This window comes from Chionomys nivalis, chromosome 17 (genome assembly GCF_950005125.1).
Source record: "Chionomys nivalis chromosome 17, mChiNiv1.1, whole genome shotgun sequence".
NCBI lineage: Eukaryota > Metazoa > Chordata > Mammalia > Rodentia > Cricetidae > Chionomys > Chionomys nivalis.
Window position 1 is genome coordinate 2806657 of NC_080102.1, and position 18641 is coordinate 2825297.

Here is an 18641-nt window from a genome sequence, read left to right on the forward strand (position 1 = left end):
ACCACACATCAAGCTAAAGGTACAGAAGAAAGAGGGAGAAAAACGTTAAGAGTCTCTGTTTTGCAGATGACATGATTCTATACCTAAGAGAGCCTTAAGATTTCAGCAAAAAACTCTCAGAACTTACATTTTCAGCAAAGTGTCAGAACACAAAATTAATACACAAAGCTAATAGTCTTCCTGTATGGCAATGACAAACACACCAAGAGAGATCAGGAAAACAATCTTATTCAAAACAGCCTAAAATTACCTTTTAATAATTGTTAAGCAAAGATATTAAAGATGTCTATAATTAAAACTGTAAAACACGGAAGAAAGAGATTAAGAAAGACGTTGGAAGATGGAAAGACTGTCAAAGGCCAGCGCCCCTGCCAGATGATCACCCCTAAGTGTGGTGCTTATTTTCCCTCCCTCTCCTTTTGCTTCCTAATGCGGACTTCAGAACACTGTTCATTATCACCTAAGAAATGTCCCCTTGTTTAAGTATCGGTTCCTATGATGACCAGCAGAATCCTCAGAAGTAACAAGATTTACTCCATCTCCTTGATTTTACAATATATATATATTGTAAAATCAAAGAACTAGAGGGTGTTAAAGCGCTAGGGCAGGGACTTAAGAGGCCACCCACCTGCTGGCATCCATTCCCAAGTCAACAACAGCACATTCTGTGGAGCTGTCCCCCTGCCTCCTCACCTCTCCAAGGGGGTGGGGACAAAGGTAGCCAGGGAGTAAAGACAGGAAGACAGAATTCAGTTGTCAGTTCTTATAAAGAAATACATACTCACTCTAGATAAGAGTACCAAAGACAGGTAGAAGACGGACAATTGCTCCCAGGTCCAGCTTACGCGCTACTGCTACTCAGCTACTTATAGGAGATTATACACACGTGTGTGATTGACCACATATCCCTGAAAAGTCCCCTACCAACCTGGGTAGCTTCAGCCTCCCAAAATCTGCATATGTAGAGCCCTCCGTCAGATAATTTTCCACCTCCTATATATAACGCAATATACTTCATATACCTAGAATACATCTACATTCCCAATACCTCATATAGCTAGGGGGAAATTGCCTACTGCTGGGAGGGTCACAAGGGAGTGGCTACAAGTTCAGGTTAGAGTCTAATGACTCTCCTTCATCCCTCCTCCTTCCACAAGGATGTAATGACAGGCCTGATCAAGCTGGCAGTCATAGCTACTAGGCAAGATAACAATGGCCATGTTATGTCCAGGGCCAACGTTTCACAACTTCAGGAAACAAAGTAAATTTACAGTAAATTTACAGTGTATTCAACTGACTTCCTGCATCAAAATCTGAATATCAGGCCGGAGAGCCGGCTAATAGTTGAAACTATTTGCTGCTCTTCAGAGGAGCCGAGTTCAGTCCCCAGCACCCACATAGCAGCTCCCAAACATCCTTAATTGTAGTCTCAGGAGATCCAACACCCTCTGCTGACCTCCGAGAGGACCAGGAGTGCAGGCAGTACACATGCAGGCAGGCAGACATTCATGGAATCAAAGAAAATGAATCTTTAAAAAAAATTAAAATCTCAAAATGTCTTTCTAATAATCAAGGAACAACTTCATGACTTTATAACAAGTATAGGATGCTCATATATATAAAGAAGATAAAACAACTTACATAATAAAAAGTTAAGCACCTTTATAATTTTTGTAAAGTTTAAGTTGCTGCTACCTAACGTTTTGACGAAATACAAAGACTATATCACGTATTTCCTGAATAACTTATTTAATTACGAGTTGGAGACATTATTACAATATCTCGGGTCATTTGCTGCTTTTCTGGCCACCCAGCTCTTTTTCAGCCACAGAACAAATAACAACACAGATCCTGTTGTAGAGAAAATGCTCCCTTCATGCTCTGCACGGCCACTCTGATTAACCGTACGGCAGAGGGTCACACACACGCAGCTGTGGCAGACATGATTCCAATTTAAACATTAACTTATGATGCTTTCCCAGGCCAGGAGGGACACAAGCATTGCCTGTCTATGATCAGGCTGCCTGGCACTGTGCACACACAGCTCTTAGCGCCATCTCTCTTGGAGACCCTCAAAGGTTATATAATCAGGAAGTGCATGCTGGGCGGCCTGCCCGCACCGCTCCACACCTGCATCTGTGACTCACTTTCTTGGCAAGTGCATCAAATGGGGGTGGAGGGAGCAGAAGGCCTCTCCCTTAAAAAAAAAAAAACTTTTACAGTTTGAAAATTCTGGGAGTCCATTTTCTTGCCTTGTTGAACCAAACTCTTAATAGGACTATTGCACTGCTAACAGGACAAGGGAGAGAAAAGGACACAGGATAGGTACCATGGAAACAGGAAGAAGAGCTGAGAAGGGAGAAGCTGAAGGAAGAGGAGGAGGAAGAGGGGATAGTAAAGTGAACCCAAAGAAACAAAGACAAAAGCCAATAAAAAGGGCATGGAAAAGAAAAACAATGTTTTGATAAATATTTTTGCTTTTTAATGGGCAATAAATGACAATATTTAAATTACTTTGGGGGTGATAAGAAAAGGTCTCACTATGTAGCCCATGTTGGTCTCATGTTTATAATCTTCCCAGCTCTGCTTCCTGACTGCTGAGTAAATAAGTCTACACCCATTTAAGTTATTTTTATACGATTACTTATTTTGGCATCATATGGAAAAATATTTGTATTTTTGCTCAGGACACCTCAGCTATTCATTAGAGACGTCCTGTGCACTCCTGTGCACGCCACCTGCTCGGCACTTCCTGGGAGACGGAGCAAACAAGTTATGGCGCTCGCCAAGGAACTTCAGATTTTCCAAGTCTGTGGTATTCTGTACGCTAGATTAAAGTATCATCAATTGATAACTTTCAGTTCTCTGGGTTTAACATTTGCCTGCCTGGTGTAAGGCCCTGGATTTAATACCCAACACCATGACCATAATAAATAGCAACAGTGAGTGTCTTCTTCCTTTAGTACATACCACCCTCCTTTTAAATATGCCGTAATACGTGAGGACTCATCTCTACCACGCCGGTTCCCTCTTATCCCATCAAGCCTGAACAAGCACGCCTGACAGACGAGAGTGCTGGACTTTCTGAATATGTCCGTTCTCTTTCCTTTTTTAAAAGACAATGTAAAAAGCAAAGAAACTGTGAGACTTTCCGCGGTTGTTGTGATGGCTGGGTTTCTCTGTAGCGAATGCTAACTGATGACAGAGTTATGGAGTGAGATTCCAATCTTGCTCTGGGCACGTGTGCTGCGTGTTCGCTCTCACTGTGCCCAAGGTGAGCGGTCCTGGGAAGGAACCGTGCCACAAGCTCAGGCCGCCTGAGGAGCTGCAGCCTGACGCTGGGCTCCAATGAAAACAAGAACCGTTTCTGTGCAGCCTTAAAAGGCAAAGTCGAGGAACCCACCAAACACGGCACCACATGTGCGGCTTCGCCCTGCTACACTGCAGCTGTTGGCTGCGTTAATGGAATGGTTTCACATGCGTCCTTTTGATGTATTCAGTTAATGATGGGGTGTGGGGGGCTTAATGAGCCTGCCTGGCTATGCTCCTTGCATGATGCTCGACTGTCACCACCAGGCTGGGACTGGAAGTGAGAGGAAGAAACACAAGACTCTGAAACTGGAAGACGTTTCCAAACCTACACGCTGTGAGACCTTAACGCGGGCTCAGAGGACATCTGGCAGACGAGATGGGCCGGCAGACAGTGAAGACACTTGTGTAGATTTTCCTTTGATGGTCTCAATATAGACATGATAGCTGCTGTGTGCGATGTTGGGCACACGTATTAGCGTACTCTCTTCACTACATTAGGTATGCACACATCAAATCACAATGTACCCATAAACACGCAGAGTTATGGTGTGATGATTTAAGAAGTAATAGCCAACAGATTTTCAAAGTAATCAGTGGAAGTAGCACAGAGGTTAGGACAAGCCATTCATGTTTCAGCATGTTGTGCCATCGAGGGGCACTTGTTTCTTAGGTTCATTACTTGACTATAATGGTAAGATTGGCAGGAGGCTTTTTAATATGTATCTTGCAAATTATTCAAGGAGTTTTCCAAGAGACCTCCCGAAGGAATATCAGAAATCAAGGTCGTCTGCCATTGCTTCTCCCATTGCTAGGTAGGTCCACTGGGGTTTGCCAGGCAGACTGACAGCCAGTGTCAACCGAATCTGCCAGACCCCTGGGAAGAGGCAGACAGCCCACAAAGCCCATGCTATCCCTTCACATACTATAAAGACAAAAGGAGGGAACTCTTGGGGCTATGGGAATGTTCAAGGTTTGTTTGCCAAGTTTTGATTTTGTTTTTAATCAGCTCCTTTTCAAGTTTATGGTAAGCAAACCATGGGGGACTTGCTAAATCTGGAGCAAAGATAATATGCCACCTTTGAGAGTCTGGAGCTAAGGTAATATGCCATCTTTGAGAGGTACAAACAAAGAGGGTCTGAGCAGTTTCTGAAATTTGGAGAAAATTCTGAAGGTGGAGGGTAGGAACTTCCAGTTCTAATGTTGGTGAAACTTAAACCAGAGAGGATCAGAATGGTACTTCTTCGTTCTCTCTCCTATCTCTCCCCCCCCCCCCCCGTCTCCGTCTCTCTTTTTCTTTTCTCTCTCTCTCTCTCTTTCTCCCCCATCCCCCCATCATTAGAATGTATGCTGTCTTATCCTAGCTCATGGGAGCTAAATAAAAAACTGTCTGATATTTTGTGAACCAACTATTAAATTTAATCATTCTCAAAAGTTAAACTACATAACTTTAATTTCAAAAATTATATTAAAATCTAAGATAATGAACACTTAATGCTTCCCAATGACGCTGCCTCACTACCGTTCAGGATCGTGATGACATTTGCCTGTGCAGAGCTACCTGGTGGAACACCACACGACGGTGAGCGCATATCTCTGCCCAGTTCTGTGTCCTACCCTGTCATGACAGGAGCTTGAAGCCACCTGCGCCAAGATCATTTCCACCTAGCGTGTAGCACACGCTACAGACCAGGACTGCCCTCCACACCAAGCCCAGCATACAGCACATGCTACAGACCAGGGCTGTCCACCACACCGAGCCCAGCGTGTAATACCCGCTACAGACCAGGGCTGTCCACCACACCGAGCCCAGCGTGTGGTACACACTGCAGACCAGGGCTGCCCTCCACACCGAGCCCAGCGTGTGGTACACACTGCAGACCAGGGCCGTCCACCACACCGAGCCCAGCGTGTGGTACACACTGCAGACCAGGGCTGCCCTCCACACCGAGCCCAGCGTGTGGTACACACTGCAGACCAGGGCTGCCCTCCACACCGAGCCACTAATCTTCACCATCACGCCGCTGACTGAAAGGCAAAGACTCCCTTTCTCTACCGTGACCACTAGAAGGGGTGAGATGGGGTTGGGGGAGGAGGGTGAGGCAGATGATGTCAGCTAGTTCTGATGCTCGCTGGAGTTAAAGCCACACTGCTAGAATATCCCATATCCCACCGGCACGCACCAATTGATAACATTTTCCTTATACGCTGTTCAATGAACCCCCAGTTTTGAAAAGTATGGAATAAAATACACTCCCTCGTTGTTTCAGCAAAGTGAAGTTTTGGAGGAAAGTGTTTCTTTAAATTCGTCTCTTCGCAGTTAAACAGTACTCAGAAGGGCAACACTGAACTTAAATGCCGAATTTAACTGGAGTTGATAGACTAGTCAGGAGGTCAGGTTGTAGTGGGGAGAACTCATCAGTTTGCCCTCCCGGGGAAGTCTGAGGAGCAGCTCTGAAGAGGAAACAGAAAAGCGTGAGGGGAAATAAAGCTCCTATTACTGGGTCTTAACTCGGAGCTTGGCTTGCCTAGAGAGCCAGCTCACCCCACACATCACCTCAGCACCGCACAGCACAGCACCACACTGTGTGCTCAACCGTGACAAGAGGCCATACTGCTGTGCTTACACAGGAACCTCTCAGCTGGGCTCAATAACTCAGTTCTGAGAACACACATAACACAGAGATGAAACTCTTCTCTGAAACGAGAGGCAAAGGGAGTCCCTTGGGCGTTTATAACAGGCACATGAATGCCCCAATGCTGGATGCTTCCAGAAACCACAAAACTTGGCAAAAGGGAAGTCTGCTTTCTAATCATCCACAGCTCCAGTGGACAAGAACCTTGTGATCTGAGCTCAGATGAGGCAGAAAAAGAAAACAATAAGCAAATCCAAGCAATCCAACCTTTTTCCTGCAGAGGAGGAAGAAAGGATGATTTTTAGTGGCCTCTTGCATCCCGCTAGGAGCTCGAAGCATCGCTGAGGAGCTGTGCGAGAGGACACACTACACATGAAGCCTCACACAGAGGGACTCGCGTGTGAAGTGCCCTGCACTGCTCAGTTAGCAATTGATGACAGGGTTCTAGGGATTGCAACATCCTGAGCCTGAGAGGCAAACTCCTGCTGGGATTGGCACATGATGGGACTGCACCAAGAGAGGACAGCGTGATGACAGCCACACTGAGAATTCCTGGCCGTGGCTCAGTGGCTCAGCCCTTCCTAACGAGGATGCAGAGCAAAAGAACTTCAGAAAATGCCAGTAGGATATCGGAGGGGCGCTTAGCTTGAACCAATTTGGACAGAATGAAAAATCAGAACGTGTTAGGAAAGCCAGAAACAAACCATAAACTCAAGGGACAAAATGGATGAGAGTTGTAAATGACCAGTCATTGCTTAAGACATCTTGAGCAAAACAGATTCATCAAGTACACTATGGCGTAAAATGACAAATAGCTAAGAAAATTTCTACCAGCCAAAGGCAATCTGAATTTCCCAAGGATTTTATCATCTCAATTTTTTTATTTAAAAAAAAGCAGCACGTATTTAAGGGAGATATGTAACCTCTAAAAATAAATATAAAAATCAATGAGCAGTAATTCAATAAAAACATAATCATAGTCACTTTTTTGGTTTAAAAAAACCAGACCGACAAAAAGCTTGTCTCGGGGGGATGCCCATCCATCCTAGCAAAGCACACAGGGCTGATACAGGAAAACAGATCAGCAAGCGGATATGATGGGAAAGGCAGGTGACAAGCGGGCTGCACTGACAACAGACGCTGCACCTCGGAGAGCAACAACAGATGCTACACCTCGGAGAACAACAACAGACACTGCACCCCAGACAGCAGCAACAGACGCTGCACCCCACACAGCAGCAACAGACACTGCACCCCGGTGAACAACAACAGACACTGCACCCCACGCTGCATCCTGGAAAGCAACAACAGACGCTGCACCTCGAAGACCAAACATCTGTGCCACAGGCTATCTGCCCGCTGAAGAGCAGACTCTCACTGCGTGCACTCCAGCAGACATCTCAGGATGGTCGGTAGGGGACACAGTCAAGGTCTGCTTCTGTGACACTTTCAGGGATGCCCCTGCTAACCGAGTCTCCTCCTGACTGGGATGTCCTTTCTTAGATGCAATGGCACCGTCAGCTCGAAGGCAGCCAGGGAGACCATTCTGTCTTTAGACAACCACTCATAGTTATTTTGAATTAGTTTGCATGGTCTATGCTTCAAAGGGAAATTTAAAAGTTACTGGACTGAGAGAATAAGAGTGGAGGCGATGTCACCATTGTCCCATCAGCTCTCGGGATCAGACTTGGAGTACGCACGTGGTGTCCCGAAGGCCAGAATGGGGATAACTGTGGAAGATGGATGGTGGGATATGAGGGATCTCTGTGAGACAGAGAGCTGGTCGCTGTCCATGTCCACCCTGAGTCCACTTCACTAGCAAAAATGGATGTAACACAAGAACCCTGCTGACTCTGCTCAGTGATTCACAGTGCCAGGGAATGAAGCCTGGCTGCTACTCGGGATACCATCTCTGTAACAAAAACAAATCGTGCAGCAAAGCTTGAGAGTAATCACCCAGCATTCAAGAAGCTAACGGTCAAGACCCTGAGACTTACATAGAACTCTAAGGCACCCATGGCTTCACACACTCACTCACATCCACCCTCACCCCTCCCCGTGTCCACACACCTTTGAGGCAATGCAGCTTGGTAATTGCTGCTGCGTAAAGTGATGGCCGCGTAAAGCCATGGCTGTGTAAAGTGATGGCTGCGTAAAGCCATGGCCGCGGAAAGCCATGGCCGCGGAAAGCCATGGCCGCGGAAAGCGATGAGCTCTGTTCACACACCTGGAAACACACCCCTGCCTAGAGGAGCACTTAGCTCAGAGCCCGTGAATGGAAACGTCAGGACCACCCTGAAGTGTCTAAGCCCTGTAAACACCAAGAGGAGTTAAACAATTACGGTAATGGATGGCGGTGGGCAAAGGAGACTCATCTTGCACAGGCCCCTCTTACATCACCTTTTTTTTTTTTTCCAAATGAGTCTGTGGTTACAACATCCAAGGTTTGGATAAAACTAAAGTTAGCTCACATGTTACTGAAAAATGTTGTCAGGATAATATAACGTTAGAGGAAAAGGTCTGCCTGGTCCTTTCTCTGACTGTTCTACATCTTCCCGAAAACTGGAAAAGGCAGGCAGGGCTCAGGGTCTAGCAGCAGGGTGTGTTTTGTTCACCCACAGCTTGGTGATCAGAACCTAGGTGAAAGTAAAAGTTGCTAGGCTAAGAATGGTGCTTGCTAGCACAGACACTGAGAGGGACAATTAATAAACGGGACCTCATGAAACCGAAAAGCTTCTGTAAAGCAAAGGACACAGTCAACAAGACAGAACAACAGCCTACAGAATGGGAAAATATCTTCACTAACCCTACATCAGACAGAGGTCTGATCTCCAAAATATACAAAGAACTCAAGAAATTGGTCATCAAAAGAACAAATAATTCAATAAAAAATGGAGTACAGACCTAAACAGAAAACTCTGAACAGAGGAATCTAAAATGGCTGAAAGACATTTAAGGAAATGTTCAACATCCTTAGTCATCAGAGAAATGCAAATCAAAACAACTCTGAGATTCCATCTTACACCTGTAAGAATGGCCAAGATCAAAAACACTGATGACAACTTATGCTGGAGAGGGAACACTTCTGCATTGCTGGTGGGAATGCAAGCTGGTACAACCCCTTTGGATGTCAGTGTGGCATTTTCTCAGAAAATTAGGAAACAACCTTCCTCAAGACCCAGGAATACCACTTTTGGGTATATATCCAAAGGATGCTGAATTGTACCACAAGGACATGGGCTCAACTATGTTCATAGCAGCTTTGTTTGTCATAGCCAGAACCTGGAAACAACCTAAATGCCCCTCGACCAAAGAATGGATAAGGAAAATGCAGTACATTTACACAATGGAGTACTACACAACAGGAAAAAAATCCGACATCTTGAAATTTGCAGGCAAATGGATGGAGCTAGAAAACATTATTTTGAGTGAGGTAACCCAGACCCAGAAAGACAATTATCATATGTACTCACTCATAAGTGGTTTTTAAACATAAAGCAAGGAAAACCAGCCTATAAATCACAATCCCAGAAACTTAGACAACAATGAGAATTCTAAGAGAGACTTACATAGATCTAATCTACATGGGAAGGAGAAAAAGACAAGATCTTCTGAGTAAATTGGGAGCATGGGGAACTCGGGGGAGGGTTGAAGGGGAGGGGAGAGGCAGGGAGGGGAGCAGAGAAAAATGTAGAGCTCAATAAAAATCAATAAAATAAGAATGGTGTGTGTGATTGCTGGTCTAATTGCTATTTGGTTTGTCTTGGTCACCTGTTGCTCTGGTTGTGGAGTGGGAGCAGTGCAACAGGGATAAATATGTGAACACTTGGAGAATTCCCAGGCAGGTCACCCTGTGTGATCCAGTGTGGCCACTGGATCCACATTGTCTCATATTACCCAAAAGGAGATGAGGAAGGATGGAAGTAAAATGTGTCTGCATGGGTATATGAACAAACTCTGCACTATGTTACAACTACGACTTCCTAAGATCGCCAACGCATGTGTGTAGGTCTTGTGACATTTATCAACTCAGCTTTTGTGTTTCCTTTTGTGAATGTTGAAAACACAAAAATGGATGGCAATACAGCTCGGGGAGATGGCTGTCATCAAAATGCTTATCACAGGACTTTGAATGTCTGAGTTTAGACCCCAGTACCCACTGTGAGAGCACAGTATCCCTAATTCCAGTGCTGGGGTAGGCAGTCAGATCCTGGGAGCTAACCAGGGGCCATCATCCAGTCAGTGAGAGGCCCTGTCTCAAGAGAAGGTAGAAAGAGACGGAGGAAGACACACATCAGTCTTGTCCTCCTCCCTCAGAGTTGATGACAGTGTTCTGAATTCCCAGGTCACATGAACTAACTTATTTACTGGATCTCTGAAGGGACATCACTGAAGGAGTGTGGAACAGGAGCAAGTCAGGATCTTGCCACAGTATTGGGCCAGAGAGTGCTGTCAAGTCAGTGATGAAGGGAAATGCCCGGGGTGGGACTTCCAATTATCAAGACAGAACCTCATTATGGTTGGAAAGATCGGAAAGATCTCAAATTTAATCTGAAGCTGTTAATGTGAACAAAATGGAAAAGAACCAATATTGTGTGTAAGGGGTTGTCATCAAAAGAAAGATTTATTTTGTGTTAAATAAGACTAAAAGGAAAGACATTTTTGGCTTAAAAAATAGAAAAAATGAAATAGGTCCCTCATTTCTAGTGTATTTCAAAAGATTTATTTTAAAAATTATTAAAATATTTAAAACTCACCAACTGTTATTTACCAGTAAAGGAAGAGAACATTTCCTCTCCCCCATGACTCCACTGTATCTGTTTTGTTTCCAACACAACTGGATTAAGTCAGCAGCTCTCACCCTCCTGAGAGAGCCAGCATCTCCAAGGACACTGGTCTCATTGTGTTCCGAGGACCCACAGTAGAAAACACTCTTCTTATTTTTTAAAGATTATAATAATATAAATACATCATCCCCTCGCCTTTCTCTCTCCAAACCCTCCCATATGGACAGATATTCTTGCTCTTTCAAATTCATGGTCTCTTCATTTTAACTGTTGTTAAATATAGCTATGTGTGCACATACATCTATATTCTTATTGCACAGCTACGCCCTGCTCAGTCTGTATAAGGCCGCGCATGTGTCTGTTGACCTGGGGAGGACTGCTTGGACCTGGGGAGGACTGCTTTTTCCTGCTCTTCACATTCTTTACACTCCTGTAGTTCTTTGTGGAGGGCTGCGGTCTGGTGGGCTCTCCCACTTTGGAATGCATATTGTTGTCCTTGATGAGCTCGTGTTGAGGCAGTCACATTTGTGAGACTTTATGGGTGTGGCTTCTGATGTTACTAGGAGACACCGTTTCACAGGAAATTCTGAGAGATTCTTAGCAGAGTGTGGTTCTAGTTGGTATAGCTTCATTCATATTGTAGTCTGACCCAGAATGAGTTGTAGCAGTGGCTAAGGTGGTGGCGGTGGCTAAGGTGGTGGCTAAGGTGGCAGCAGAGACTAAGTAGTGGCTAAGCAAACAGTCCTTTACTTAAGAGCTGTGTTTCTTCTATTTTCTCCAATTACTGCAAGTTCTTGTTTCCTTCCCTGTTATCCAAACAATTAACAGAACCTTAATTAAATAATGGCCCTGAGAACAGCAAGGTTTATTTCTTCTCCGGGCTGCTCTGGACCGCACACAAATGTTCTCACTGTCATCATCTGTACAGTCCCTGGAAATCCACATGGGGCATGAGAACTTTTGTACAGAGAAAAAAGAAAAGGACAGCAGAGGCCCTAACCTCATGGCTGAACGTGGGCAACTCTCCTGGGAAGCCTGCAGCACCCTGGCCCTCAGTGTGGGCAGCTATCCTTCCTTGAGCTTCTTTTTCAAGCTCTGATACCTGTGCTTAACTCGCTATTAAAAATCTTGCCTTGGAATGGTGTTGGTGCCATTAATCCAGGTGGATCTCTGTGAGGTTGAGGCCAGCCTAGTATATACATCGATTCCAGGCCAGCTAAGGCTACATAGTGAGACACTGTCTCAGAAACAACACAAAAAGACCTTTCTGAATAGAGTCCAACCTTCCTTCAAAAACAAGCACTGAGCTTTGCTCCCTAGCTGTGTGACCTGGCCCAGCAAGTGCTTGCGATGCCTAAGTTCCATTCTCAGAACACGCGGTAGAAGGGAAGAACTGGCTCCTGGAAGCTGTCCTTTGACTGCCTCACAAGCATGCTGTGCCACGTGTATGCCTTTGTACGCGTGCGCACGTGCAGACACACACACACACACACACAGAATAATAAATCATAATAAAATTTAAAAATGAAAATGATACAAGTAAAAACATCTCATATGCTTACTGTGGGTTATATATACAGTAAATGTAAAGTAGAAATATATATATATTTGAATTTAATGTTAAAATACATTTTAATGTATGCAAATAATATAATTTGCACTCCACATCTCATTTTGTGCACAACCATTCAAAATTTGTGTGTAGAAGTATCAACGTGACTTGCACTTCATGGCATCTCAGCTTTGTCCTCAGGTCCTGTGGCTTTCCCATTTTCCACTGAAGCTAACTGCCAGGCTTTCAAGGGACCCCTTCACTCTGCCCTGGAGACTCTCTCCCCTGCGATTTCAGCCACATCTTTAGACAGATAATTGTTATATTTTCACCCAGCATTTCTAGAAATTGTGTGGAGGCTTTTCAAGTCCTCTGGCTGCCAACATTTCAGAAAGAAGGTCTCAGAAGGACAGGTCCACCACTTTCTTTTGTGATAGCCACAACAAGCACCACACATATAATATTCTTTCTACCTTCTGAGCCTAGGAAACAAAACATAACCCCTGTCTTGCTTCACAGTTGCCTTTCCTGAGAATTTGTTACTGTTTCCCCTGTGTGAGCCTGGATTTGTTACTGTTTCCCTTGTAGGAGCTTGGGTTTGTTACTGTTTCCCCTTGTGGAGCCTGGATTTGTTACTGTTTCCCCTTGTGCGAGCCTGGATTTGTTACTGTTTCCCCTTGTGCGAGCCTGGATTTGTTACTGTTTCCCTTGTGGGAGCCTGGATTTGTTACTGTTTCCCCTTGAGCGAGCCTGGATTTGTTACTGTTTCCCCTTGAGCGAGCCTGGATTTGTACTCTTTCCCCTGAATGAGCCTGTTTTTCCAGTTTACACTCTATTTTCACATCTCTCTACAATAAGAAATTAGCATTTAAAATGTGCCCAGCTGAAGAATGACATAAAAAAAACCCACTAAAGAGCTTATAATTCAAAACTACTAAACACACAAAGAAAGAATTCACTATGTCAGCAAAACTAAAAATTAGTTCTTCCAAGAACTACAAATCATGGAATTATTGAATACTGTGGCAGCCAGCCTCTAGGGTGGCGCCTATAAACAGTGACTCTTGATAGCTGTGCTTTCTCCTCTTCTTTCTCTTCTCCTTCTCCTCCTCCTTCCTCCCCTCTTTCTCTCCCCCCTCTTGCTTTTTTGAGAGAGGGTCCCATTATGTAGCTCTGATTGTCCTAGAACCCCCTCTGTAGACCATTCTGGTTTTGAACTCACAGAGATCCACCTACCTCTGCCTCAAAGAGCTGGGATTAAAGGCATGTGTCACCATACCAGGCTGTCATGCCTTTTCTTGGTTTCTACCCCAGGTATGGACACAATGTGTGACTTGCTTCTAACCAATAGCACACAGCAATAGAGTGATTTGTGTGTGAAGACAAGTACACAATTATATTGTGTGTAAAGGTAACACCCACCTTGCTAAGGAGCTCTCCTCTGGGGGAATGGACAAATGAGCTGTCACATTGTACATAATCATATACAGAGAGCCACGTGGTGCAGCTCCAAGTGTGGCTTCTAGTTCACAGTCAGCAAAAACTCTCAGCGAAGTGACTTACTGGGAACTGAATGTTACTAACAACCACATGAACATTAAAGCAGACCCTTTCCCAGCTGGTTCCATGGTGGAAACTGCCCAGTCTTTATCTCAGAAGACCTAGCACTGTGGCGCCCTGAATCCTGGCCCACAGAAACTGATAGAACAAATGTGTATTGTTCTGATCCACAAAGTTTGTGATAAAACTGTCACGCAGGGATAAGTAGCACAGCTAAAGACACAAGCTCTAAGTGATTCAGAGCACAAAGAAATTTAAGAATGTGGGGAGCAGAAAAAATACCAGTAAAAATTATAAAACACAAATATAATGTTTAAGAATAAAAAATCATAGCTGGGCATGGTGCCACCAGTCTTTAATCCCAGGCAAAGGTGGACACATCTCTAAGAGTTCCAGGCTGATCTACATAGTAAGTTCTAGGCCAGCTAAGACTATATAGTGAGACCCTGTCTCAAAAAACAAACAAAAAACCAAACAAACAAAAAAATAAAGCTTTATGAATAGGAGACATAACTAAACCCAATGGGTGGGTTGCTTAACAAAATGAATTACAAAGCACCAGCAGGTTCAGACAGGGAATCCAGGACATGACAGAATGCACAGGTGGAAGCATGGGAAGAAGTACCAGGTGGGGATCACCCAGAACCGATCGAAAGTGTGATTCCTGAGACTCGAGAAGCAGCTGAAGCCTAAGGAAGGGCGTGGCAGTAAGCACACCGTGGAGAGACCCAGAGCTCTAAAGTCAGGGTCATAAGGCAGTGAGGAAAGGCATCCTACACAGACAGCAGCGACTGGACACTAACATCTTCACAGCCCTGAGAGAAAACAGTCTATGGTCGGGAACAAGGAGGCAATCAGCGGAGATGAAAGGGACAAAATGGTAACGGGGGTGGACATGATCAAATACATGATAGGCGCATGTGGAAATGCCTCAGCACAAGAGCAAAACCACCAAGTCCTAACTCTATACTGAGCTAAGTCATCAGAATAAAATGGACATTTTCAGGCAAATGAAATCTCTGATTTTTTTTAATTGCCTTCTTTCCCTTTCTACAAACTTAGTTTCTATTTATTTATTATAGTGCTGCAGATTGAACCCAGGGTCTCACACATGCCAGGCAAGCACTTGCCAAGGAGCCAGATTCCAAACTGTGTTTCTTATTTTCCTGAATCTTATGTATGTTGGTGTGCATGTGTTGGAACGTTGTCCAAGACTGAAGCTATGTGAGCAGATTTTTGAGCGCTTGTGAGAAAACTCTAAGGAACCAAGACAAAAGTCTTTTTTGTTTGTTTGTTTGTTTTTTAAATAATTATTTATTTATTTATTATGTATACAATATTCTGTCTGAGTGTATGCCTGCAGGCCAGAAGAGTGCACCAGACGTCATTGCAGATGGTTGTGAGCCACCATGTGGTTGCTGGGAATTGAACTCAGGACCTTTGGAAGAGCAGGCAAGGCTCTTAACCTCTGAGCCATCTCTCCAGCCCCCAAGACAAAAGTCTTATGGCCTCAGTTTCTTATGGAATTGGTCTTGGATTATGCTTCAGTGTCCCTCCCTGCTATAGCAGATAGAAGTGATTTTAATTCAAAGTATTCATTACAACCGGCTATTGTTTTTAGTTTATATGCTTCTATGGAAAAACATGTTTTTGCCGCACACAGCTTGTCTACCACGTGTGGCTTGTCCCTGTGACTGTCCACTTTACTCAGGTGACTCCTCTTAGCCCTCAGAGTACAAACTGTCTGATGCTATGAATAAAGCTAGCAATTGCATGAGCCTTTAGTCTGCCTCATTACTGGCTCCACTCTCCCAGGTTCCACCTCCTCTGGAATGATGAACATGCATATATATTTATAAGCATATCTAATATGAATCTATCATATATATTTGCTATATTTAAAAATATCTATGCTTATGCTAGAGAGGGTGGTAGATTCTAAATGCAGCTTTTATTGCAACATACATTTTCTTAGAAAGATTTCAGGACACAGTTACAGGAGGCAGCAGCGTTCTGTGGTCAGTCTTCTAGATAAAACAAGCATGCAAAGTGAATCAAGGCGCAGAATCCAGGCTGTGTGGCCCTCTAGAGGCGGGGTGTACCTATATACTGCCAAGACCATCATCCGTTTCTAACTGAAGTCTGTAGAGGAGACCTCAAGGGCTCATGCGCCATGCTAAATCCTTATTACTGACCCCCATCTATCTGCTACTATCCCTGTGCTACCACTTGGGAGAGTAAAACTATGCATGCAGAAAACAGCGTGGGCTCTTTGGCACCAACTCCTGGGTTCTTAGTGGGTAGCTTGGCAGACACATGAAAATGATATAAAACCAAGTTCGTGGCACATTCACCATTCAGTGGCGATAAACAATAATGCCCTATATTACAGATCCAAAGATCTATATTATAAATGAAACTTTGAAGAAAGCCACACAGTGTGTCTATTGGCACTAAATGAGTGATATTTCATACTGTAAAACAAGTGGATAATACAGTGATAACATAGACAATTCCTGTCTAGAGAAATGAAAACTTTGCGTAATAAAACCCAAAATAGTTGAAATAGTTGTTAGTCCTACCAAGAATAAAAAAGTAAATCAACTATAGGTACAAGATTAAAATATATGTTTTTTAAAAAATCACATGAATTCTCTCCTTTTATCTCTCCCTGTTCAGTCCTATAGGTGAGTGCTCTACCCTGGCCTGCTCCTCACATGCCTGCCTTGACTCCCAAAAGCAAAGCTTGGGGGAACCCTTCTACGTCTTGGCAGTCCCCAGATAGAGCAATCCATTTTTGAATAACACAGACTGCCCATTTCTGAGCCAGGCAGAGTTAACTGAAGAAGAGCATTGCTAAGAACCAGGAAGCCTACGAAGCCACAGAATCTCCTTCTTCATTTGTCTTCGAAACCTGGTTGATAATAGCAAACAAACGATCCCGCTTCACTGCGCAGCTGAAGACTCTGGGGGAGAACCCTTTGGGGGAGACAACATAATAAAACTAAGGGGTGGCGACAGACGGGGCGGTGGGTTAGGGAGGAGGGTGAACAGTGCGTTACAGGTAAAGGGTTAACAAGCAGAACTGTGTGGTCTCAGAAAACGGTACTGGTAAATTAGAGATTCATTTCATGATTTCATGGAGACATCTGGCCTATGTCGGAGCTGCAGGCCTTATTCTCACGGCAAGAAGCACGAAGCTGTCACTGAGCCACAAAGCAAAGTCACCCATGCTGGAGTTGAGGGAGGGGGGAGCAGCCAGACATCCAGCAGTGCACTCTGGTGTCCTGAGCAAGACTATAAAATAATAAATAATAGATGACACTAACTCCCTGGAGAGCATCTGCGGGGAGGATCCTCTGGGCTGGGTTATTTGGGGTTACAAGAACCATCAAGAGATGAACAGAGCAGGGGTCCACAGTTGTCTAATCTTGGAAACCTTGCTCCATAAAAGATCTGAAGAATCTAAGAATAAAATCTCAAAAAGTCAGCTCAAGTCATAATTCTGTCCTCATCCCCACCTCCTGACACTGCCCCCCTGCAAGAGGCTACTCTCTCTGTCCCCATTTGCAGAGGATCTTCTGTTCTTCTGGTTTTTTGTTGTTATTCCTGCCCTGTTTTGCTTCAGGGTGGTCTTGAAAGGCTCTCTCCTCCGCCCTCAGAGTGTCTGTCTCATATGGCGTGTAGATGGAAGCCCAGACGCCTGCGTGGGGCCCGCACACGCACAGCGAGGTGCCAGCAGCCTGGCACATTCAACAGCTGACATCTGCAGGAAGCTTGGGGAGCCCCAGTCAGAACTCTGGCTCCTGTCACTGCGGTGATCCACCGCACATCCGCTCTCGGTGTTCTCGGTTCCCACAGGCAAACCTCAAAGGTATGTGCCGAGGGGAAAGAGACGAGGCCTTCTTTATTGGAAGAACAAATAGTTGGCAGGAAAAGAAAACAAAGCAAACCAAATAAGACAGATAAAATGGGAAACTCATAAATCGGATCATAAAACAACACTCTGCCTACTTTTAAATGGAGCCTCCTGGGGCAGTGATTGGTCCCAGTAACCCAGCTCTCTCTAGCCTGGGGCCGGATACAGTGCTTATTTTCCAGAGTTAACTGCTACTTACTTGGGCTTGCTTGCACACTTTGAAAGGCTGAAGTGTGTCTTGGTAGAACAGCTGATGATAAGCCTGTAGGTCAAACCAAAAGTACACACTGTGCTTCCACAGCTGCAAAGGAGAAGTACAGAAATCACCACCGTCTCTCAGCAAGGCCCTCAGAGCTCGCGCTCTGTATGTGTGTATGAGCGCTTAGGTCCCCGCTGCGGCCACAAATGACGAGATATTTACTGCTGTTGTCGGTCGAACACTGTAATTTTGCACGTAACTCTTCCATAGAGTTGGTCATTAAAATAGTGAATGTTTGAAAATAGCGATGAACACCGAAATTGCGAGCATTCTAGTTGGCAGCTAAAAAGCCTGAAGTACAACATGTGGGTAAATGCGCATCCCAGAAGAACCAAAGAGTGACCGCTAAGCCCGTTAATCACGCTCATCTGGGGCATACAAATAACGATTTTTAAAACATCTCTGGAAACCATTTTACCTCGATTCAGTATGATTTATGGTTGCTAGGATGATTAAAAATCAAGTATTAATAAATTAAATATGGCATAGTAAGTTGAGATTAAATCATATTATTAACTGTAGTTTGTAATATATGACAATATTTATCTGTATTTCACTTCTCTTTGTAATTTTATCAGGGAGACCTAAACCAAAGAGAATTACAATTCAGTTGGATGGT

At 44.4% G+C, this 18641-nt stretch overlaps 1 protein-coding gene across 1 annotated transcript in view; it reads right to left on the reverse strand.

Annotated features, from left to right (window-relative positions):
- The window catches only part of Rgs22 (regulator of G protein signaling 22), a 94676-nt gene that overhangs the window by 35132 nt on the left and 40903 nt on the right, over positions 1 to 18641 (reverse strand). The window contains exon 14 of the mRNA XM_057792158.1: positions 17963 to 18064. Within this exon, the coding sequence (XP_057648141.1) occupies positions 17963 to 18064 (102 nt within the window). The remainder of the gene's footprint in view (positions 1 to 17962; positions 18065 to 18641) is intronic.